This window comes from Melanostigma gelatinosum (genome assembly GCF_949748355.1).
Source record: "Melanostigma gelatinosum genome assembly, chromosome: 11".
NCBI classification, from domain to species: Eukaryota; Metazoa; Chordata; class Actinopteri; order Perciformes; family Zoarcidae; genus Melanostigma; species Melanostigma gelatinosum.
The window spans coordinates 209,583-233,405 of NC_136644.1; the positions used below are offsets into that span (position 1 = coordinate 209,583).

Genomic DNA, 23,823 nt, shown 5'->3' on the forward strand with positions numbered 1-23,823 from the left:
CAAAGCCAGAAAGAGCCAGAAAGATAATCTGAATTGAACGGCTGAGAGGAAAGAGGAGCGTTGTACGTCAGTCCGGTCCGTTCGGATTAATCCTGCTCTGTCTTTATACTCTGGATCTTCTCTCTCGAATATTCTCTCCAAATTACAACTACGTCTAGTAATCCCACGCTGCTGTGGCCTCCATCACACCTCAGCCTGTGTGCGTGGGCGTGTCCCATTGAGTGTGATGGAACCAGACACACGTGGCAGAGTTTAGACAGTCAATGAAAACAGATATCAGAAATGATAGAATCCAATCACTCAAAAAGGTGGTCAGTCGTTCAAGAGTTCAGATATAAAGTGCACCTGGATTACACCATCTGGGAAGCATAATCCTACTTTTCATTTCATGTACGATTACGTAATCAGTGCGACACTGCTCTCTGGTGGCTGAAATCTGCATAGCACAAAGCTTCAATATGCACTCACCAACGTTTATGAGCCATTTGCTTACAATTCTCCTGACTCGTGTTCCATTTCAACACATTTTGAAATAAAAACATAATTTAGTGCAGCAACATTGTTGTGTTATCAACCTCACACATCTCACCAAGAGTCAGCGGCTCACCAAAGCTACAATTCATCCTGTTTGGAATACATCTCACATCTTTACCAGATGTCACTGCAATACATCCAATAGTCAAGGTATTTTAATAAAAAACACAAACGTCGATGTCATGCTGGCACGAGAGGAAATGCTCGGGAATAACAAAAGTCACTAAGATTCATCACTGGGTACCACACATTTCAGATACAATTTCATGACAATCCATCCAGTAATTGAGATATTTGAGTCTGGACCAACATGGTGGATGGACAAAGCAACAGATCCAGATTGCTATCCCTAGAGCCAGCTCCTAGCATGGCTACAAATACTCGACATCGTACTCCTCTGGCTGCAGGGTTCGTCTCCTGAGGAGCTGGTCCAGGCATGTCTAGGTCCCACAGCAACAGGAGAAGTGTCTGGTGCCAAGTTTCACTCTGCTCTTCAAGAGATCTACACCCAGAACGGACTGGTAGACCGTGACTTTGTCAACAGGTTGGATGAAGATCAGAACAACTGTTATTACAATATGGGACTATGGGCACTGCTCAGCTTTAAAATGATTACAGTTATTACTTGTGAAAAACTCTTTTCGTGCTCCACACCACTTCAACTCAGAGGCCTTCCTGGAGGGCCGTGGCCTAATCATGGAGGGTATCGTGGCCATTAAGGCGAACATTCGCAGAGAGAGCTTCCAGGCTGCCAGGGAAACACTGGGCAGAGTCCTTCATACACTACAGGTAAGAAGGGCAGAAAGACACTGCTGGTATAGAAAGGTTAAAGGGCTGTGTGAGGAGGACATGGAGGAACAGACAGAAATATATATTGGACGACAGAATGATTAGGTTAGACGAGGCCGAATGAGCGAGGAAGGAGACTGAAGAGAGAAACCATAACTCTGTCCAGTGTACGGATAAAAGTGTGAATGTGTGTCTTTCCCCGTCAGGACTTCTACAGCCACAGTAACTGGGTGGAGCTGGGATACACCGAGCCATACATCAACCTCATACGCCCAGACCTTCCTCTGGGAAACCTGGCAGGTGTGTGTGTGTGTGTGTGTGTGTGTCAAACACATAACTATGGACATATTTCTGTGGGTTAGGTAACATGTCATAAAGTAGACTATATCTATATCTTTGTAGATAAAACTCCACCTGGGAGCATATCTCCAGGCCAAAGAGCAGAGTGTGTTGTTTTGTCTTGCCGTGCTATGGTCACAAAGAGTACTTCATTCTGATTGGCTGCTGTGTGTGCATTATTTTCAGATAACCAAAGAACAACCTAAATGTTATTAATTGTGGATATTGTGCACCTTTTGCTTGTGTAGATGTCAACACTGCCACCTGCAGTGACTGTGCCAGTGGAACATGTCCCAATTCCATCCTGCCCAACATCCTGAAAGAAAAGAATCTCACATCAGGCTACATGGGAATCTCCTCAGCTGCCAAGCCCAAAGGTCTCCAAACCATATTCAAATATCGTGTGCATCACGTTTTAATTACTCTCAAGGAGGGAATAAACTCGTTGAATGTGTAAATATTATAAATATATATTTATTAATATAAAAAATAAGAATATTTCACTTCCTAATGACAGTAAGGATCTTTTGACTGGTTTGGATTTCTGGTCAATTCCATATTCAATAGTGATGCATCTATATGACCTACAAAAGTAAACAAGACCATCTGCCAGATGATTGTCTATTTCTATATATAGTTACTCGTAATACTTCTTAATACGAAATCAGACAAAATAATGCAAGTTTACCAGAAAGTCATTCAGTCCAGACGCCAGTGGGGCCTCCTTCATCACAGACAGACCCGGATACGCAGCCTTGGACCTGCAGTCGGAAGCTCCAGCGGGAGGAAAGTGATTTACTGGCTTTAGGAAAATAATATTTGTGTTTGCTGGAATGCTGATTCATGTATGTAGCTCAGTCGAGTCCTACACCCTGAAGTAATAGTTGAGTAATAAGATGAGGAGATTGATACCATGCTCACATCTGTCCATGGCAGTCACTTCCTGGAGTCTTGTGATCATGAGGCTATAGGAAGTCACTGCTCCGCGCCAAGAAGTAGTTCTGTACAACTGCCAATGAAACATCATTGTCACACTATGTTTTTGTACGAATTAGACAAATGAGATGTAAAATGTTGATCAGTCAGCTTTATAGGTATTGGGTTCCCTTTGGACAGAGCCAGAGGAGCTGTTTCCTCCCGTCTCATCTGACATTCAAGATGCCCCAGATGTTATTGGGTTTTAATGACGGATTGAAATCCAGATGCAACTATCATACAGCAGTTATTTACCTGGAGTACAAAACAAATATGATGCAATTCTGCCATGGACTACAGTCGAACCAGAAAAGCACGCTTGAGTACATGACAGGCACAAGTCCACTATGAATAGCAATTTGAACCATGTCCCAGTTCACCGCCTGTCCCTTCTGCTCTTTGCCAGGTAAATGTAGCCATGGAGGGGCAGCTGACCTGACTAGCACAGCAGAACCTCGCGGAGGCATCAGCAAAGATCAGCGCCGCTCGGACAACGTGGCCCTCCACAACGCTGCAGTGAATGCAGCCACAGATGCCAGCCTGCAGCTGCTGGAGGACATCCGGTTAGCTGCTGGGGACAATGACTTTCTGAGGTATGACGTTCAGATATCTCCATCTCGAATTGATCTAGACTCTCATGTAATTGTCTCTATTGTCTGCAATAAAGTATATCTATCTATCTATCTATCTCAAAGTTTTACTTCATGATTTCACCGTCCAGACAGGGGCTGATTCGGTTTACCTGACCTTTAATTCTCGACTCTCTCTCTTTCTCACAGAATGATGGGGATTGCTCGCTCCTCCGTCGTGTGTTTTGTTATTGACACCACTGGCAGTATGTCAGATGACATCAAGGAGGCCAGGGAGGTCGTTTACGAAATAATTGACAGCAAAAAAGGAACGCAGGACGAGCCATCCGAGTACATCCTGGTGCCATTCAATGACCCCCGTATGGACTCTTCTACCTTAGTGATAATCTAGAAAATCATTAGTTGTCTTAGACCCCTGGTGGTTTGATAATGCCATGTTATGCAGTATATCTAATGCTTGGCCACATCGTTGTAACACTCGTTAACAATTAGTGTATGATCTTATGGAATGTAGAGATACAAACAGATAAATTAAGTCAAAAATACCTTGAGCCACAGGTTAGTCTTGGCACTTAGCCCCTTTTCTGTGCTTTATATGTAGATTTTGGACCTCTGATCAAGACAACAGACCCCGATACGATGAAAAGAGAAATCTCTAAGCTCAGAGCGAGCGGAGGTGGTGATAACCCTGAGATGTGCCTGTCAGGACTTCAGGTACTTATACTATAATCGCAAATCACTTGGGTGGCTGTTGATGTTCCAGATAGTTTTCATGAACCCCTTGAATACTGTGGTGATGCAGAAGGAACTGAGAAGGTTGATTGTCTTCTTCCTCCAGTTGGCTCTCACCGGTGCTCCTGACTCCTCCCACATCTATGTGTTTACTGATGATCAAGCCAAAGACATTGCCCTCAAGGCCACTATTGTTTCTCTCATCAGGAGCTCCAAGTCAACGGTAAATACTGACCAACACCTAAAGATGCCCTGTGTTCATTCAGTTTACTTCTGTAAATTTAACTTGAAAGGCTGGGGGTGTAATCTCCACATTTAATGATTTCCACAGGTGTCATTCTTTATGACCGGGCCCAGCAGGAGGAGCCGTCGTTCCCTCCGTGCTAGCTCCTTCGAAGACTACAAGGACCTGGCTTTGGCCTCTGGAGGCCAGGCCATCCAGGTGTCTCAGAGTCAGTTGCCTCAGGCCACAGACGTCATCCTTGACACCTCCACATCAGCTCTGGTAAAACTGCATTTCTCAGAGTATATTCTGTACTATCTGAAGCATGTAGCCTTCAGTGGTTGGTACAAAAGTGGCAAATCATCTGGCTCTTCTTTTTTCCCTTCTCTCTCAGCGAGCAAGGAACCCTGGGCAGAAGGAGCTATTTCCCTTCATGTTGGATGAATCTCTGAAAAATATCACCATCTACATCACAGGACAATCCATTACTTTCACACTGACCAACCCTGCAGGTAACAAATCATTTGATTTGCAGTATTTGCACCGGTTTAAGACAATGTAAATGCTTGACAATCATTGGGTTTATTTTTTTGTCCCGCTGAGAATATGATTGTGATACATATTCATGAATAATGAATGCATGACATCAATTTCCAGGTGTGAGCCAGAACCACAATGAGGCCAGCGGTAAACTGGGGACCATACGCACAGTGGGCAATCTGTGGAGAATTCGTCTCCACGCTGAGAACAAATCAGGGACCTGGCAGATTAACATCATTTCCAACAAGCCATACACAATTAAAGTCACAGGTCAGATACTCTGTTCATTACGCATGCCCTTTTTGTACAGATGTGCTGGTGAAATTAAGTGTTAAGTGCAAGAACACACTTCATTTGTAGATTAAAGGAATAGTTCAACATTGAGAGAGATAGGCTTATTTGCTTTCTTGCCGAGTTAGATGAGACGTTCTACACCACATATCTATCTATAAGGCTACAACAAGCAGCTTGTTAGCTTAGCATAAAGACTGGAAATGATATGGACAGCTAGCCTGGCTCTGTTCCACAATAGTAACCCTGAGTGTGCAGGGCGACCAGTGAAAACTTTAGGAAGTTACTGCTCGCTATCACAAAATAGTCCTGCTCATCAGGAACAAGTTATTTTTTTCACACTTTACTTTCTGTAAAGATCAAACAAACAAGCTTTTACTGCCTTTGGAGTGAGCTAAGCTACCTGTTTCACCCTCTTTCTCGTCTCTGTGCTAAGCTAATCAGATGTCAGCTTCATATTTACTGAACAGACAAAGGATTGATCTTCTCATCCAACATTTGGCAAGAAAGCAAATAAAAGTATGTCCAAAAATGACCAACTATTCCTTTCAGGTAATCTCCCGTATTTGCACTCACCCAGATTGTATTTACTGTCTTTAATCAGTGAGATATTTCATATTGTTTTCCACAAACTTTTGGTCCACGGAAACCACAGAAATTAATTCAGCTTCTAATGTCAAAATAATCTAACACAAATTATTACACAGTTGTTGGTAAAACATAATTCAGTTTTTTAATTATGATCTGTATTTACTGTAAGTCTGTGCTTGTGTTTTAAGGCCAGAGTTCGATCACGTTTATCTATGACTTTGTGGAGAGCTTCGGGGGACCTCATCCAGGCTACGCAGTACTCAGTGGGCGTCCACAAGCAGGTACAATACATTCAACAGAGCAATGATGGTGTAATTAAGAGTCTTTATAGGAACTCTAGGATACTTGCTTGCCAATGTTTATATATTTTAATGTAATTATATTTTCCAAACATTAAGGATGTCTCATGGGACAATGGGTGGTCTCTGTGCAAGGATAGCATCATCTAGTGGTGAAAAATAAGTGACAAGCTTCTTGTTGCGTAATGGTCTACCTCTGAAAGATCATCTTTAAAGCTCCTATTCCTAATAGAATATTATCGACAAAAGGTCACATGACTACTTGTTTGTGAAAGAATGAATATTCAGAGATAATAATCACCTGACTCTGCAGCCCCCCTCTGCTCTTTTAGAGTTTTAGCGTCCTTTCTTAAACATAACTAATAACTGGATGTTGGACTCACATTTGCCGGATGTACAGAAACACGGCTCTGAACAAATGCAAAAATATTGCTTTGTGTCTGCTGGGTGTGTATATCAGCAACTGTTTGCTAAAAAGTTTGCCATAACATATGGTGACCACATTTCCTGGTTTGTCCATAATCGGACCAGTTTCAAGCTGGGTGGCCCAAATCTCCTCAAATATCTGTAAAACACTAAAAAGTCCCAGTTTTCTCCACAATTAAATAAAATTACTACCTAATTCAATATCAAAACATAAACACCTATTGACATAAATCACAATGTCCACATGAGAAATCATATTCAGACGGCAAAACACATGACGTGCATAAGTGCATTGATATGCGCATGGACGTTCGGTACACTTAAGGGTCCCGGTTTGAAAATATGGTCACCCTACCATAACAACTTTATAAGGTGAGAACATGTCTGATTACAGCCGGGGTCCACTGCAAGAAGAAATCCATTATTGCTTAAAATAAGACTTATCTAAACACTTTAGGCCCAATCAAACATGATTGTTTGATTATGAAGCATCCTTCCAGCCCCCATTCCCCAACCCATCTGATGTCACTTTTTGCCATGAAAATGAATGTTCCTCTTGTTTTTGTCCCTACCTTACATCTGAACTTCTCTCTTCTGGAAACCCAGGCCAGCCGGCCACTCTGATGCTCTCAGTAATGGGTAGGAAAGGTCCGTCCTCGATGACCATAGGAGATGTTGCCCTAGTAACTTAGTCTGGTGCTGAGACTGTTAGAAATAGCACAACAAGTGACATGGGCAACGGAGACATTCTGGTGACTGTTGACGGTGTCCCTGAGGGGGAGTTTGTGGTCATCCTGACAGGAACTGACAAAGTGTCAGGCAGTGAATTTCAGAGACAGTCTACCACCCAGATGGCCATCTCTAAAGTGAACATCAAGGTTGGTTTCTTCGCTTCCTGTACATATCCTGTGTACACACTCAAGCAGGTTTTGTTTTATTTAAACTAAGATGAATGAATATAAACACGTTTGTAGTATGTAAGACCAATTTCACTCTTCTTTACCTGTTTTGTTTTTTATTCTTTCACTTCCATTTCACGTTTAGGCTGTGGTGGACAGCAGTATGGAGCCAGGGAAAACCTTCTACCTTCAGTGTCATGACCAAGGGCTCTGCTGGTCAATACTCCATCAGCGCCAGAAACGACAAAAGCTTCCCCATGTCCAACCCAGCCAGGTGAGGAGAAGCAGCTCAGAAATATTCTTCTGTTAAATATCCTTATTGGTACCGACACATCTCTAAATGTACCCGGTCTTGCTGCCTGCAGCTTGGGGCAAAGTCACATCCGAGTGGAGTACCTTTGTGCAACCCCACCCACTAGTTGGAGTAAAGGCCACAGTCAGGCTGAAGCTATGCTATCCGTTACAACTGCTCAGATTAGGGGGCGCTGTGTCCAACCATTTCTGTCATTTTCCAGAATCCAACATTCACATTGTGACTGGTCATTTGTGTGGAGGTTAAAAGTAAGTTTGAACTTCCTCTAGCGTGGATTTAAACTTTTAACATTTGAATCAAAAACAAATGCCTGGATTATTCACAGTAATAGCTCCTTTAATCACAAAGTGTATTTTTCTGTATTCTCTTGACAGTCTCACCTTGACAACTGGACAATATGCTAATTCTACTATAACCATCACGCCACCTGCCGACACGCCATCGGGCACCGACATCACTCTGACTCTGGAAGCCAAGCTGTCCAGTGGCGTTGACTCCAACTACGTCGTTTTGAGATTCTCTGTTGTTAACAAGGTAATCAGACACCTGTTGGATTACACAGATGGAAACAGTGAAATAAACGAGTGAAGAGAGTGCTGCAGGATCGAGTGCAGAAACCCAGGAATGAGTCGGCATGATCCATCTTCTGGTTCCCTTTCTTGTTTTGAATGAATTTTTGGATAGATGCCTGGAATAGGTTCTATTTCATCCTTACTGACCGCCAGAGGCAGTGCTTAACACTGGATATCTTCCGTCGCGCGCATGCGCAGGTCGAATATTTATATCAACAAAGTCACGTGTGACCTCGGATGACCACCGTCGTCTATAAGTTCCGGTGTCATCCTGAGCTCAGTCCTTTTTTTCTTCTCGCGTCGCAGGTTAGCTACCATGGTAGCTTAAACAAGGATGTGTCTACGATCAAGACATATTAGAGCTCGTCGCTGTAGCCTTGTGACTACCGGTCGGAGTTGCGGTTCTCTCGCCCTCCAAAGGCTGCGACGAGCTGTCCCTCTTCGGAGGGAACGGTGTGTTCACCGTTCGGACATCGAGCCCCGGACTGGTGGACGCCCCTATCATCGGTCGTCACCAGTCTGATAAGGGCCAGCTAAGTCGTGATGACAGCAATCGGTAAGATCGATTAACATTGTTTTCTATAACAGTTGTTTGTTCCACGGTTGGCAGAGCGCTTCCGCTCTAGTTAATCGAGTGGCGCGCTAACGAGAGCGTAGAATTACGCTGTCGGCCCGCCCTTCACAGTGTTACGGCTATCACAGTTAGCAGAGTGTTCCTGCTCAGGCAAACTTTGTGAGACACTAGATCCGCATTGGCGTTGTGTACATGGAGATTTAATCTTTACATCTGACGTAATTCGCAGTTAGCAGTGTCTTCACTCAGGCTAACTTGGATGCTAGCTGGGACTGCGTCCATCAACTTTGTAAACCTTACGGCTGTCACAGTTAACAGAGCGTCCCCGCTCAGGTTAACTCAGTGGGAAACTAGCTAAACAAAGCTGATACTGGGGCTGTAGCCATCAACTTTGTATCCTTACGGCTGTCACAGTTAACAGAGCGTCCCCGCTCAGGTTAACTCAGTGGGAAACTAGCTAAACAAAGCTGATACTGGGACTGCGTCCATCAACTTTGTATCCTTACGGCTGTCACAGTTAACAGAGCTGTCACAGTTAACAGAGCGTCCTCGCTCAGGTTAACTCAGTGGGAAACTAGCTAAACAAAGCTGGTACTGGGGCTGTGGCCATCAACTTTGTAGCATTACAACGATCACAGTTAGCGGAATGTGCTCGCTCAGGCTAACTCGGTGAATGCTAGTTATACTAAATCAACATTGAGGTTGTGCCCATTGAGGGTTTTTACGCATTACGGCTGTTGAGTTCGCTCCGGCTAACTAGACTAAGCTAATACTCGGATTGTGTCCATTGATTGTTGTAAACATTATGGACATATCGGTAGCGGATATCAGTTAGCAGAGTGCCCTCGCTCAGGCTAACTGGTAGCACACCAAGAGTTACAGCACCTGTCCAAGTGAAGAGGCTGTCTTAGTGAAGAGTGTCCTCGCTCCCCTCTCACTGTAAGGACTGTGTTCTTTTTGTCCGTTTTTCACAGTAGCAGAGTGCTCTCGCTCGAGCTAACTGGTGGGACACCAATATCTGCAGCAACTAGCTTAGTGAAGAGTGTCCTCGCTCCCCTCTCACTATAAGGACTTGCCTGGCCTGTTTCCACAGTGGCAGAGTGCTCTCGCTCAAGCTAACTGGTGGGGCACCAATATCTGCAGCAACTAGCTTAGTGAAGAGTGTCCTCGCCCCTCTCACTATAAGGACTTTGCCTGACCTGTTTCCCCAGTGGCAGAGTGCTCTCGCTCAAGCTAACTGGTGGGACACCAATATCGGCAGCAACTATCTTAGTGAAGAGTGTCCTCGCTCCCCTCTCACTGTACGGACTGTGTTCTGTTTTGTCCGTTTTTTACGGTAGCAGAGTGCTCTCGCTCAAGCTAACTGGGGGGACACTAATATCTGCAGCAACTATCTTAGTGAAGAGAGTGAGCTTAGAGTGTCCTCGCCCCTCTCACTATAAGGACTTTGCCTGACCTGTTTCCACAGTTGCAGAGTGCTCTCGCTCAGGCTAACTGGTGGGTCACCAATATCCGCAGCGGCTGGCCAAGGGAAGAGTGTCCGAAGGGCACTCGCCACTGACTGCCCCCTGCCTGTTCTCTCAACATTCAGCAGAGCGCTCCCGCTCGGACTGATTGGGAATTCCGCATAAACTAGTGGGACAAGGGTTCCACCAGAATCGCGGCCATGTTAAACTCTCCCGGCTGTAGGACCTGTATAGCTCCTCTTCAGCCGGAGGACGGCCCTGACCTCTTGCCCTAGCAGGGAGAACCCAGGCAGGACCTGCGGCATCACGCCTTGAGCAGTAAGGTCTGCTAGGCTGGCCGAAGTGGAACACCTGATGCGGGAGGTCTACCTCCCCCTGTCAGGGCAGCTGAATCCAGACCAACCTACCCTGGTCATTTGTATGGCGCTTGCACGCCGGGCATACACAGCAGCTGGAACATCCACTTGTGAGTGCCTTCTTCAGGCACCTTCCCGCCCTCACCACCTTTTCTGTTCCTCCCTCCGAGGAATATCTGAGGGAGTTGCGTGCATGGTGGAGACACCAGGGCTCTCTCCCGCCTTACATCAGACCATGCAGGAGGTGGCAAATCTGGCCTTGCACGTATGCCAGCCAGTTAGACGACTATGGCGTCCATCAGTTTCCCCTGAGGAGACTCTGAGGCCCGATGCCAGGTGCCCTCGACCCAATGTCGGGTCAAAGATGACCTGCTATCCAGGGCTTAGGACACAGCAGCGCTGTGCACCGTATCGGCAACTCCCTCTCCCACCTCATGCTTTCCCTCGCAGATTCTCTGCAGCGGGCTACTTCGACGCTTCTGCTCAGTGATGCTTCATTGCAGGCGTTTGCGCTCATATCGAGGGACCGTGGATGTATGATGTCCACCCTGGTTCAGACTCGCCGCCAGGTTTGGCTGGCGCAGTCACCCCTATCTGAGACATGTAGGAGGACCCTCCATACTGTCCCAGTGGAGCCTAGTGAGCTGTTCGAGTCAGCTGCTGTACAGGCGCTTCAGCGGACTGTTAGAGCTAGCCAGACCAGGCAGCAGTTCTCTGGTCTTTGCAGGGACATGCCTGCACCCCCAGACCTAGGGGTCCCATTTTTGGCCCACAAGGCCGTTTTCTCAGCCTCCAGCTTACCCTAGTAGCCGCAACAGGCCTCGGCGTCCTGCTGAGAGGCCGGACCGCTACCTATACAACCCTACTTACGTCCCCGTCCCCCCCGGCAGGGGTGCCAGGAGATGTCTCCAGGCCGGCTGTCGGGGTTCTTTCTCCCATCAGCGGATTTCCAAGGGAGAGTGGTTCACGTCTATCGACGCCTGTTCCCATGGTGCATCACCACAACTTTCAGTCCTGGGTGCTTCCATTCGGACTCTCCATCTCCCCATGGGTGTCCACAGTGTGTTACTGCTGTCCTTTCCCCCTGCAATCGCAGGGCGTGAACATACTGCCGTACTTAGACTGGCTGACCTAGGCGCCGTCCCGGCTTCAGGCGCCACAGGACACTGCTCGCCTTCTCTCACGTGGCCCGGTGGGCCTCAAGGTGAACATGGAGAGGAGCTACCTGAGCCCTTCTCAGAGCATAACCTTCATTAGTGTGGCCCTATGAGGGCCTGTCTGTCGCCCCAGTGCGGATGGCTGAACAGCCTTCACTTGGATGCCAAGTGGCACAGATACAGGGCAATAATATCATCGAAACAGTGTCTATTCATCTATTCACTATCCCCGTGGAGGGAGTGCATATCTGGCGAACAGTGCCCCAGGAACCGAGCCCCAGGGGCTCGGTTCCATTCCACCAGGAGATTGTCACAACAGATACCTGCCTCTCAAGGCGGGGTGCAGGGTGACAGAACAGGACAGCCTGGGGGCAGTTGTCTGCTGAAAGACCGCAGGTCCAGGTTCTAGAGCTAGCGCTCGAGCACTTCCTTCCATGTTTGAAGGGAAAGCATGTGCTTGTCCGGTGGACAGCACCTCTGCTGTGATTTCCCATGAACTATCGATGGGGCACCAGATCTGCAGAAGTTGCTACGGGGATCACCGTGGCCTTCTGACTTGGGAGGCCCCTCGCCTGACCAGCCTGTGGGCAATGTACCCACCAGGAGAATGGAACAAGGTTGTGGTTTTCCTGTTCCGTTACAAGCCTCCACCGGGAGAGTGGCGGCTGCATCCAGACGTGTCGACCCACTGCCCCCACTGGGTCTCCCTGACGGAGAGGACCAGCCTTCTGGGTCAAGATGCCCTGGCTCACACGTGGCCAGAGGATCTTCTTTATGCCTTTCCACCAGTCCCTCTGCTTGGCTATAAGCTTGTCAGAGTTCTTCCCCGACAGGAGGGATCTCCTGTCGCAACTAGAGGGTCGGATTTGGCATTCCAATCCCTGCCGCCTTCAATTAGGGGTCACGGGAGGGCCCGACCGGATGCTGAGTGGCTGCATAGAACCAGTCTGACGGACTATTCTGAATGCCAGTGCGCGGTCTACCTGCCTGCAGTACAAGGAACAGGTGCAAGCTGTTCTCCGACTAGTGTGCGGCTCAGAACAAGGTCCCAGTACAGCGCCCCGTGCCTGCTGTACTGAGTTTCTACAGTCCCTCCTGGATACGGGCCGGTCTCCCCTGCAGGGGACCTACCCTTGGTACTGGACAGCTTATGCTTGTCCTTTTGAACCCCTGGCACAGGCGGAGCCTAGATGGCTATCAGCAAGACGGTTTTCTCCTTGCTGTCAATTCAGCTCAATGGTGTTTCTCCCAAGGGGGTGGATACGTTCACATATAAACCGGCCTATCCAGCTGGCAAAGTTGACCCCCCCCTCCCCCATCGGGAGAGGAGAGGTCAAGGCTGCTGTGCCCAGTGTGGGCCCTCAGAGCTTATATGGAAGCCACCGCCTGCATAGTCAGTTATGGTGAGCCTAAGAAGGGCTGTGCTCCTTTTTGAAGGAAAAGGAAAAACAGCACCTGTCCCACTGGATAGTGGAGGCCATTGCCGATACATACAAGGCGAGCGGCTGCGCTCGGCCATCCGGGGTGAAGGGTCACTACCAAGAGTGTCTCCACACCGAGGGCAAGCCTGAGTGGTGTGCCTGTGGGGGATATATGTGCGGCGGCCTCATGGGCATCACCGAGCACATTCACCAAACACTACAGAGTTAACGTTGCCGACCCTCACCCACTGGGGAGGGTTCTTGGCCAATTTTCTCTGCCGGAGCTATAAGGGGTAGTTACTGTGCTTCCTCGTGACTATTTTGGTATAAGTCATCCAGTGTTAAGCACTGCCTCTGGCGGTCAGTAAGGATGAAATAGAACGAAAGTTACGAACGTAACTACGGTTCTATGAATCCTGGATGACCGCCAGAGTTCTTGGTCACTCGGAATCCCGTGAACTCGCGAGAAGATTCCATAGGACTGAGCTCAGGATGACACCGGAACTTATAGACGACGGTGGTCATCCGAGGTCACACGTGACTTTGTTGATATAAATATTCGACCTGCGCATGCGCGCGACGGAAGATATCCAGTGTTAAGCATTGCCTCTGGCGGTCATCCAGGATTCATAGAACCGTAGTTACGTTCGGAACTTTCGTTCTGTGGCTAATACGGTTTTAGATTTTTTTACAAGTTTTGCTTCACCATTTAAATACGTCAGTAAATACCCGAATCGTGAACTTTGAAGCTTTTACGAGTCATAAAAAGGCGGTTACTGACAGTTGGCTGAACGAGAGTTTAAAACGTCATCAAACTGACCTTTAGCTCCGTGGTGACGTGAAGTCATGCGACCAGGTCTGCTGTTCCTTTGTGAAGATTACTGAATTAGACGTGCAAGTATCATAAACTTATGTTTGCCACAGAGTTTATTTTCTGCGATAATCCAAAATCAAATAGAAAGATCCCATTGGCTTCTGTTGAGGGAAGCAACCTTCCAGGTTGGCCTACAAAAACACATCATCACCGCAGCACTCTATTACAATGTTTGTGAACATAGAGCCACAAAGACGGCTTTCACAGATGCACTTCTTCAACAGGTAGACAATTATTCACCATACCTGGTTTGACCGCTGTGGTTCATGAATGAAATAATACCTTTTGTTTTCCTCTACTCGGTCCAGATCACAGATTTTGTTCTGCCCTTGTGTGAAGTGGTTCACGTGCTGGCTGGTGATTGCCCTCAAGATGTGTCTCAGTGTGAACCTTTCCAGTGGGAGCTGGCGGCCGCCCTTACAGACGGAAATGGTACCGGAATAGAGAGCGTTTCCCTGCGCCAGGGCAGTGGAAACTTCACAACCACTTTTCTGAGTGATCCCATCATTCAGGCCAACTACACAGCATCCTGCTGCTCGCAGGTCGTTGAGTTTGTAGCTGTAGATAAAGTTGGAAATGTGGGCAAGTGCTATCACTCCATTGTACGCTCTGCAGGCCTCCTGCCTTCACGGGGTCGCTGGCACTGTGGCTGTGCCTGCTGGTATCTGCCTTTGTAACAAGGTTTTGAAGGGCTTATTAAGTTGGGTTGACTTTACTCTGCATCAGGTATTGGATAAACCGTTTTATTAAATCGGTAGTTATCTAATGCTCAGATATCCTGCTTAAATAAGGGTGAGCACCGATAAGCAAACAGATGATGAATGTATGCTTATGTTTTCAGAAATTTAATATTTCTGATAAAAATAAAGAAAACATTTAGTTGTATAGTTAAATATTTTTCTCGTGTTTGCAACGGGTTAGCTAAAGTGTGAGCATGAAGCAACTCATCTTTTAAACGTATATACTGTGGCCAAACAAACATTTGTCAGTTATCTTTGACGGACAATTTTTATGGATTAAGCATTTAATTTGTTGCCCAACGGCAACAAAAGGCTCCCTTTTCAGGGTAACATATTATTTTGTGTAGTGCATAGTATAGATGGTGGGTTCTGATATTTTTCCAAAAATCAATAAATAAATACATTTCCTGACAAAAGGCACACAGAAGGGGATCAGTTTGAGCCTCTACATTTATTACCTCTTTTCTCAAATGACAGGATCAAGAAAATATACATCTCAAAAGCACTGAAATAAACGTAAATTCTGAATATTTACAAATTCTTACATGGTTGATGTCTAAAACAGTTTAAATGAAGTTAGCGCTTTTAGAAAAAGGAAGAAGATGGAAATAGGATTTACCAAAGCAAGGACATGGAATCTGTCTCTTGTAATACAGCAGAATGTTAGACCCAATGACAATATGAGACTTCTGCTCAGCTCTTTAAACATTATTGCACAACCAGCACAATATCTCCTCGTTACCAGAAGTGAAAGGCAATGTCATGAAAAAAACACAATATAATGAATCGTAATTGCATTCATACGATTTACGTTTTTAGAAGTAAATAACAATACTTACAAATACTTCTTATGCATGTTCCAGCTGTCAGAATGTCACTAACGTGGTGAAAGGAGGTGATCTATACGTTTTTGATAATGGGTATATGCTACCATTTAGAGCTTGGTCGTAAATAAATTCAGGCGATATCACGACAGCAAGAGATTTGAACATATCTGCTGGAGTTATTCCAAAATGATGACAGCAAAACTGACATGCAGATGTTTGCACTACAACCCATATCCAAAACAGATGTTTCATGTACATCATAAAGGCTATATTGAGGTTAGTGTCAGATTAACATTTGCATTTTTAAATTACGCAACAAAATCTTTTGATATTACTTGTTCAATCAACAAACTAGAAATGAATGGTTGAAATGCACCATTAGTCTCAAGATCACATTTACTGAGGACATGACTACTTTAGCATGTGTGTATTCTTAACAACCGACCAAAGTTTAAGACAGTCAGAAATCTCCATTGACTATGTGATGGGCTTAAAGTGCCATAAAGAAAGAATTTAAAAAATAGATTTGTTCTTTTGATGCACAGCTGTGAGACTTATCACGCTGAGCATGGAGACAATAGGTTTAGCTTAGCAGAGAAATTGGGAGCAGAGGGAACTGGCTAAGTCCAAGGCCTCCAAAGCTCTTCAACGAACATGTTTTGAATGATTTTTTAGTATCTGCATGCCTTGTACAATTTAAAAAATGTTTTAGAGATGCTGCATCCAATCTTTACGCTCATCCAATCTCCTCCCTGCTCTCGTTCCACACAGAAGCGTGACATTGATACTAATCTTCTCATCGGAAAGAAAACAAAAACGCTTATTTCCTAAAATGACAAACTAATCATTTGAGTCTTCATAAAACACACACAAAAAAAATCCCCCTTTGATACGCACATCATGAAAAATAAAATGAAATTCTCCATTTGCATTACATAGCAAAACAAAAAACAAATCCTCATCGGATTCTTTTCACAAAAAGCAGTCTCACGTTACAAGACTTTAGATCTCTCTCCTTCATGACTGACATTCTCACTGGAGCAGGGAGGCAGCTTGGATCATCTCTCATAGTACTTTATGTACATTTTTGACATGCTTTTTCAGGTGGCCCGACTGTGTGAAGTTCTTGGGACAGTGGGGGCAGGAATGAGGTTTCTCCCCTGTGTGGATATACTTGTGCCTTTTCAGGTTATTGAAGTCTAAAAATCCTTTCCCACAGAATGGACACCAGTGTCTCTTTTCCCCATTATGCCACCTTAAATGCACATTTAGTTCTACTCTCCTTGCAAATTTCTTTTCACAGAGGTTGCAATGGAATGGTCTCTCTCCCGTGTGCATCCGTATGTGGGCTTCCACATCTCGTTTTGTGAAGAACCCCTTGTGGCAAATCTGGCAGATAAAAGGTTTAAGCTTCCTGTGCACCATCTGGAGGTGTTTGGTGAGGCCGAAACGGTAGACAAAGCCCTTCCCGCACTGCTGACATATATGGATCCTACCATTGCGGTGCACCCTGCCATGCCGTTTAAGACCTTTTGAGTCTGGGAACCTCTTCCCACAGAGCGTGCACGAGAAAGGTCGCTGACCTGCGTGGAGACTAACATGGCTTTCCAGGGCAGCAACGCTGCTGAGGACACGGCCGCACTCGCCACACTGGTTCTTAAGCAGGCGCCTACCAATGACTGATAAAGGCTGTAATGGTGATACAACAGGTGGTGCTGAGAAAGGTATAGGGAGGAGAGAAACACTGGCGGGGAAAGCGAATGCTTCATCGTGCAATCTAAGTGATAACGGCGGATCTTTCTTTCCCCCTGCCATGGCTGCTTTACTGACTGAAATTCTGGGAGGAGTCCACACCGCTTTTGCTGTACATTTCCTCACAGCCTCACAGCTAACACGGTTCTCTGCCAACTGGTCTGGTTTTGCTCCACTCAGCAATTTTGATTGACTAGAATTTGTCAATTTAGCTATTGTTTTGGCTTTTGCGGCTTTAGCCAACTTCTTAGCATCCACCACTATTACTTTCTGTTTAGGACCAGGACCATCTTGAATTAATCTGGGTTTCTTAGCAGGAGTGGACTCCCTTGTCTTTCTAGGACTGACACAATCTTCAGCCAATTTAGGCCACCTAACACTTGAGGAACCCGTTTCACTCTTAGTGTTTTTATTGCCAGCACTGTCTGTAGTTATGCTACACCTAGGACTGAAGGAATTGGATTCACTTTTATTCATCTTAATGCCAGAACCATTTTTAGGTAAGGTACACCTCCTACGGCAAAAAGAAGATGACTCATCAACAGACACTTTAGTTGTAGTACCAGTTTTACTTAAACTTGACGTCTTTTGACGCACAGATTTAGCTTTTTTAGGAACAGCACCATCTCTACTCGAACTAGTCCTCTTAGGACTCAAAGAAATGTTTTTGGTATTTTTAGCGCTAGCCATCCGAGGGCTCACAGAAGTGGACTTTGTCTTGTTAGGGCTTGCACGTTCTTTAATTGAGCTAGACCTCCTAGGACTTACAGAAGTGGACTTTGTCTTGTTAGGGCTTGCACGTTCTTTAATTGAGCTAGACCTCCTAGGACTCACAGAAGTGGACTTTGTCTTTTTAGGGCTTGCACGTTCTTTAATTGAGCTAGACCTCCTAGGACTCACAGAAGTGGACTTTGTCTTTTTAAGGCGAGTACTCTCTTCCATTGCTGTAGACCCCCTACCACTCACAGAAGTGGAATTTTTAGTTTTGGAGCCTACACTATGTGCACCTGAACCAGACCTCATGGGAGTCACAGGAGCAGACTTTCTAGCAGCCTTAAACCTTCTAGAACTGATAAAAGACGGTTCACTAACATCCTTCTTCGGTCCAACATCCGCTTCACGTAGTCCAGATCTCCTAGGACTAACAGCAGTGGGGTCATTAGTTGTCTTTTTAGGAAATGCAACATCTTCAACTGCTGCTGGGTCTTTTGGGCTGATGGGTATAGGTTCTCTCATTGGGTCTTTATTTTTTGGACTTACATTCTCAAGCCTACTTTTTTTAGGGTTGACAGTGGGGGTCTCTGTTGCGGTGCATGGTTTTGAATTAGTTTCAGTTCTTCTAGCTTGCAAGCGAGTTTTGAGATGACTTCGGAGTTGGGCTACAAGGGATTTATTTTGTAACCTTTTCTTCTCACCGGTGCTGGTCTCTGCAGCTGTGGCCTTTACCGAGTCGTCAGATGAGACCTATAACAAAAAGCATCATGACAAATTATCCTTGAATATCGATACCATCAATGAGTTTATGATTAAATTAAATTAAAACTAGAGCAAAACATTGTTTCTAGTAAAACAAAAAATTGTTACGGAATATTGCATGGTTAATTTTTCCAATATTGGGCAGTCCTAGTGTAAATAATAGTGCAATTATATTGCTTAACAGACTGAGAAATGTTGACTACTATATTACCTGTTTTGGTTCTTCCGGTACAGGTGGCACTGCCAGCTGCGCCAGGAACTGGGATTTAGACATCTGCAAATGAGGATCAGATGTGTCCTTGGTGGTGATGGGGGCTAGATGTATTAGGGCAGCCGATTCTTCCTCTTCCATAGGTGGGTCATTAGATGATGCAAAATCTTGCACTGCAATGCTGATTTTCTCCTGATCAGAATTATAAGTATGTTCGCCCGCTGTACCCTTTAGAGCTGGTTGTTCAGTCTTGTTGATGGCTTTTGGAGAGTTCTCAACGACTGGTGCCGACACCTTGGATGATGTAGGTGGCGTGCTGTCAGGAGAGTCTTCTTCCAAGATGACGCAGTTTTCACAGGATAATGACGCCGTCTCTTGAATGTCATTTGGCTCTTCTGACATCTGCGAGGTATTTACAAGCAGCACAACAGAACTTTCTTTGAAACTGGGACAAATGTCAGTGGATAACACAAGCTTCTCTGATAGCCGTGTTGATATGAAAACAGATGATGGTTTCTCTTGTGTGGTATCTTCTTTCAAAATAGATTGACTTCCAGGAGATCCATCTGTAGGCAGTCTTGAGACCAAGACTGCTTCTTTGGCCGATACTGGAAATGGGAGCCTGGTTAATCTGACCACAGCAGAGAGTTTTTGGTTTACAGTTGGTGGTACAACTGGAGACACAGAGGTTGGCACTAGCCCAACTGTCAAGTTTGAACTGGAACAGGTTTCTGGAGATGCATTTACCCGTTCAGAAACAGAGTCAGTTTGTTTGGGAACGTTGTACAATGTTTTAAACTTCTTTTGAGACGATATTGCGGCTACTTCATCTAAAACAGTTTGTGTATCCACAGAAATGCTTAACTCCTGCGATGAAGGCGGAACAATTGTCTGTGACTGACGTTTCTTTGATGCCAGAGCTGACACCTGTCTCGGAACTATAATTGTTATTTTTGGACGTGGTAAAGTCCCTGACTGCAGGTCAGTCAAGGTGGTGGTTGACTGTGACGGGACAACAGGAAGCGATTTCCTGGACGGAATGTGTGTTGTTTTTGGAGGAACAGAGGAAAGTGGAGGTGTTTTGAGAAGTTCACTATTTTTCTGTGCAGCAACAACTGTTGACACAACAGTAGGAAGCTGGGTTGGTGACAGTGCTTCTATTTTACGGCGTATTAATGAGGATACTGAACCTGGCATGAAAACTATTTTATAAGGTACCGCCTTAACAGGTTCGCTGGGTGCTACCGACGTTATCAGAGGACGGGGGGGAGGGTACTGCTGCAGTGACTGTACACTTGTTGGAACTGCAGCAGTTAATGATGTCGGAGTATTGGTTGGAGTGACTGTGTGATGTTGTTTTGGCACGACAACCTTGATGCGGGCCTGAGCTTTATTAGTTACGGTGGCATCTGATGTCACAGGAGCGCTACCAAGTTTCTCTTTTGTCAATTGTGCAGGCTTTGCTGGGATCTCGTCCACGGTCTCTAAAGTACCCACACACTGGGTTTGAGGTGGTGCTGCCGTTCGTTGAGGAGACGTCACTGTATCTTCAGCTGTTGACTGATTCATGGCTTCAACTAATAGTATTGCATCCTGAAGAGTAACAGAGCTGCGGCGTTCTCTGGGCTGAACATTTGGAGTGTTTAGTGTTTCATTTGCAGATGAAACATCAGTGAACGGACCCTTAATGGCCCCTTTTTCCATTTCCGTGGAAGGTTGTTGAGATTCAGATGGTTTTTCCTTTTCAGAGGAACATATTTTACTTAAAGATGCTTCTGAAACAGTGAGAGAACCAATTTCTTTCACTGGACGCTGCAGATTTTTTGCTTTCTTTGGTGGCCGTCCTCTTCTACGTTGTACTGACAACTCAGGCTGGCGACTAGCCTCACTTTGTGTCACACTACTTTTCAATTCTTCACATGTTTTTCCTTTCTTGAGCGGTGTAGGCTGTGACAGCTGTTGTTCTGTAGATTCCACATCTGCATGTTGCTGAGCGTCAGCCTGTTCACTTACTGACACTTCAATCTCTCTTTGACATTGTTGGTCTTTCGCCAATGGTTGCTCTTTTTCAAGGGATTCAATCTCTGGTTGATGCTGAGCAACTACCAATGGGAGTTCTTCCTTCTGACTGACTTCAGACACTTCTTCCATGTTGTCTTTTATTGCAGCGAGTGAGAGGACTTGTGAATGCTCTATTTCAGAAGATTGGTTCTGAGCTCCTTGTAAACCGCTATCCATTCCCAAATAGGGCAACTCCAAGATCCCTTCATTTTCAGCTGCAGAGGCCTGTGGTGAACCTAGGCACAGCAGTGAGAAAGACATGTCATAGAGTAACGAACCTGACCAAATTTTGTAAATCTTGCCTATGATCAAACTTTAGTTGGGAAAATAAAAGTCTCTTTTAATTCCTCACCTGCTTTTTCACTCAAGACTTGCTCACAGACAAGGGATTCATCTTCCTCTTGCTTCAGGACAGACTGTTGAGAAGAATCATCATAAGAGTCCTGCAAAGGAACGAGAAAAAGTTAATTTTCATAGACATAAATGGGAAAATAGGTTTATTGATTGTGAAGCTACACACCCACCTCCTGTTTGACAAGTATAAAGGTCATTTGAGTAGTTCCCTCTCCATAGGTGTGGTCCTGCAAACTGTGCTCCATCTGCTCATAACTGCATTGTTGCTCTTGGTTTTGCAATGATGAGTGCACCAGTGTTTGACATTGCTCCACCAGCATTGTGCGGAGAGGAACAAGGTCTGTAAATAAGCATAAAATCTTTAAATGAATCTTTATAAAAAATAAAAAAGGGTTATAACTCTATTAATAAATCAGTTTGGTCTAACTCAAGGAAAATACATAGAAAAGAAGCGTGCTAATATACAAAGAACTAGCTTGCATGATCTTCTCTTGTCTTTTCTGTCTAACTATGCGTTTCTTGTGTTGCTGCCTGTCTTGGCCAGGTCTCCCTTGCAAAAGAGATTTTTAATCTCAATGGGACTACCTGGTTAAATAAAGGTTTAAAACATTTATTTATTCAAACGTATTGTTCGGTTCGTCATGCGTACCGAACCGTGAGCCTCGTACCGAACGGTTCAATACGAATACGCATATATATTCTTGCATCTGTCCCAATGGATTAAACCATAAATGAATCAATAAAGTCGTGTTCACTGCAGCGATTTTACTCTCAGACACTTTATGAAAACCAAGACTGCACTCGGGGATATGTGCACAGTATTAAACGGTTATTGCTCTTTTCTGCTTTTCTTTAACGCTAGTTGACACCATTTTACAGCCGATGATAATTCCATAGTGTAAACCACACTGATTAAATATGAAACAATTTGTTTTGAGTTGGTTTATATTTTTTTACAAATGAAATGTGCTGACAGTAATGGCCCACTAGCACAAATAACACTGCTTTTAGTCCCCCCCCCACACAAGATAGCTTCTTTAGAATGAGTGAGAGGACATCATAAGACACAATACTAGCCTGACTGTGTAACACACTGTACACAGACACACACCTGCCCATAGAAATAAGTAGCCTATCAAAACACAAACATCACACCTCATTCCCCACGAACGAGATGCTACAAACTGAAACAAGTTGCATTGTCTTTACACAAAAAGCTACATTGTATGATCCAACCCCGCTACAACACAAATTCATTTGACATCGCATCCTTTAAAATGTGTCATGCTTCTTCCATTAATATATTCCTAAATATTGATCACATATTTAAATTTTAGATGACTTCACTCCATTTCAACACGAAATAAATGTGAAATTACAGTCATGAATCTAAAGCATACAATTAAAAGAAGAAGTCAGTGTGGTATTGTAGCGTTGATGCTGCTTGTGAAGGGTTCATTCAGTACTGTACAGAACCATTACGACCCAACCTAATAGTGTGGTGGGAACACGCTGTCCGAAGCTGCTAGCCAAGATAGCATTGTATGGTTTCCCTCCTATTTCTGATCCCACGCTCGATCGAGCTAAGCCCGCTAACCTCACCGCCACATCAGTAGTTATCAGCTGCTATATGGACCCCGTGTGACACGAATATACTGCGCGTTTGCGATAAAACATCACATAGTATTATCAGACCATTAACGTCGCATTGTTTGAGACGAACAGTCTTGTTGGGTTGCACAACTCACCACATTGAACAGCTCGGTCACGTTTCTCAGAGCCGTCGCTAGGCCCGTGGAGAGGATCACGCTCTCTGCTGTGAACAGTAGGTTGGTTTCTCGCATTCTCAAAATGGCTACATCTTATTTTGAGGTCCTCGTTCTCCTTCTTCACCCGCGATATTTCTGCCTTCAGCTCGTCGACCATAGTTTCGAAAAGTTTCGTGGTCTCCGCGATTGCGCTCTTGAGCATACTCTCCATGACAGAGGAGTACTTTGTCTGAAAATCGTCCGCGGACATTTTGGTATGGTTTACCGTTCGTCTGAGTTTAAGTATGAGTCCACTTTTACGAGTACATTTACTGTATCGTTATTAAAACCATGGCTTTAGGAGCTAACTCAACATGGCTCCTTCCCGTCATGGCCAGTGGTCTCTCTGCTTTGTGTGACGCACTTCTCCGGAAGGAGGGAGTTGAGCACATATCCGGTGATCCACACAAATGCCAAACTGTTTGTTTTATATAGAACTAAATCAATTGGAAAGATAGCAACAAACTGCTACATGTGTGAGATATTGACTACCATTAACGCTCTATGTGCAATTATTGACCAGGAAGCGTCATTCTTTAACAGACACCCATGCAGCGGAAACGCTTAAGATTGTCCCAACTCACGACCCGTATGTTAGATCTCGGAAGTACGGTTGTTTGCGGAATCAACAGG

General features: G+C 45.1%; 1 protein-coding gene and 1 pseudogene across 2 annotated transcripts; one reads left to right on the forward strand and one right to left on the reverse strand.

The window, feature by feature from the left end:
• The first annotated feature begins 711 nt into the window (after window positions 1-711).
• Window positions 712-14,649, forward strand: LOC306784532 (von Willebrand factor A domain-containing protein 7-like; annotated as a pseudogene). The gene is made up of 17 exons: window positions 712-774; window positions 942-1,070; window positions 1,165-1,323; window positions 1,530-1,623; window positions 1,911-2,039; window positions 3,044-3,230; window positions 3,417-3,586; window positions 3,829-3,941; window positions 4,066-4,182; window positions 4,291-4,464; window positions 4,577-4,694; window positions 4,840-4,997; window positions 5,798-5,885; window positions 6,936-7,207; window positions 7,374-7,502; window positions 7,916-8,075; window positions 14,270-14,649. The product of its transcript is annotated as a von Willebrand factor A domain-containing protein 7-like (transcript).
• A 484-nt stretch (window positions 14,650-15,133) lies between these two features.
• LOC306784533 (uncharacterized protein) lies at window positions 15,134-23,401 on the reverse strand (the record flags this gene model as incomplete). Its single annotated transcript, XM_079278567.1, has 5 exons — window positions 15,134-18,744; window positions 18,968-21,264; window positions 21,381-21,471; window positions 21,553-21,722; window positions 23,131-23,401. The coding sequence occupies 5 exons, from the start codon at window positions 23,399-23,401 to the stop codon at window positions 16,594-16,596; spliced, it is 4,980 nt and encodes a 1,659-aa protein (XP_079134693.1). The 3' UTR covers window positions 15,134-16,593.
• Window positions 23,402-23,823: the final 422 nt, after the last annotated feature.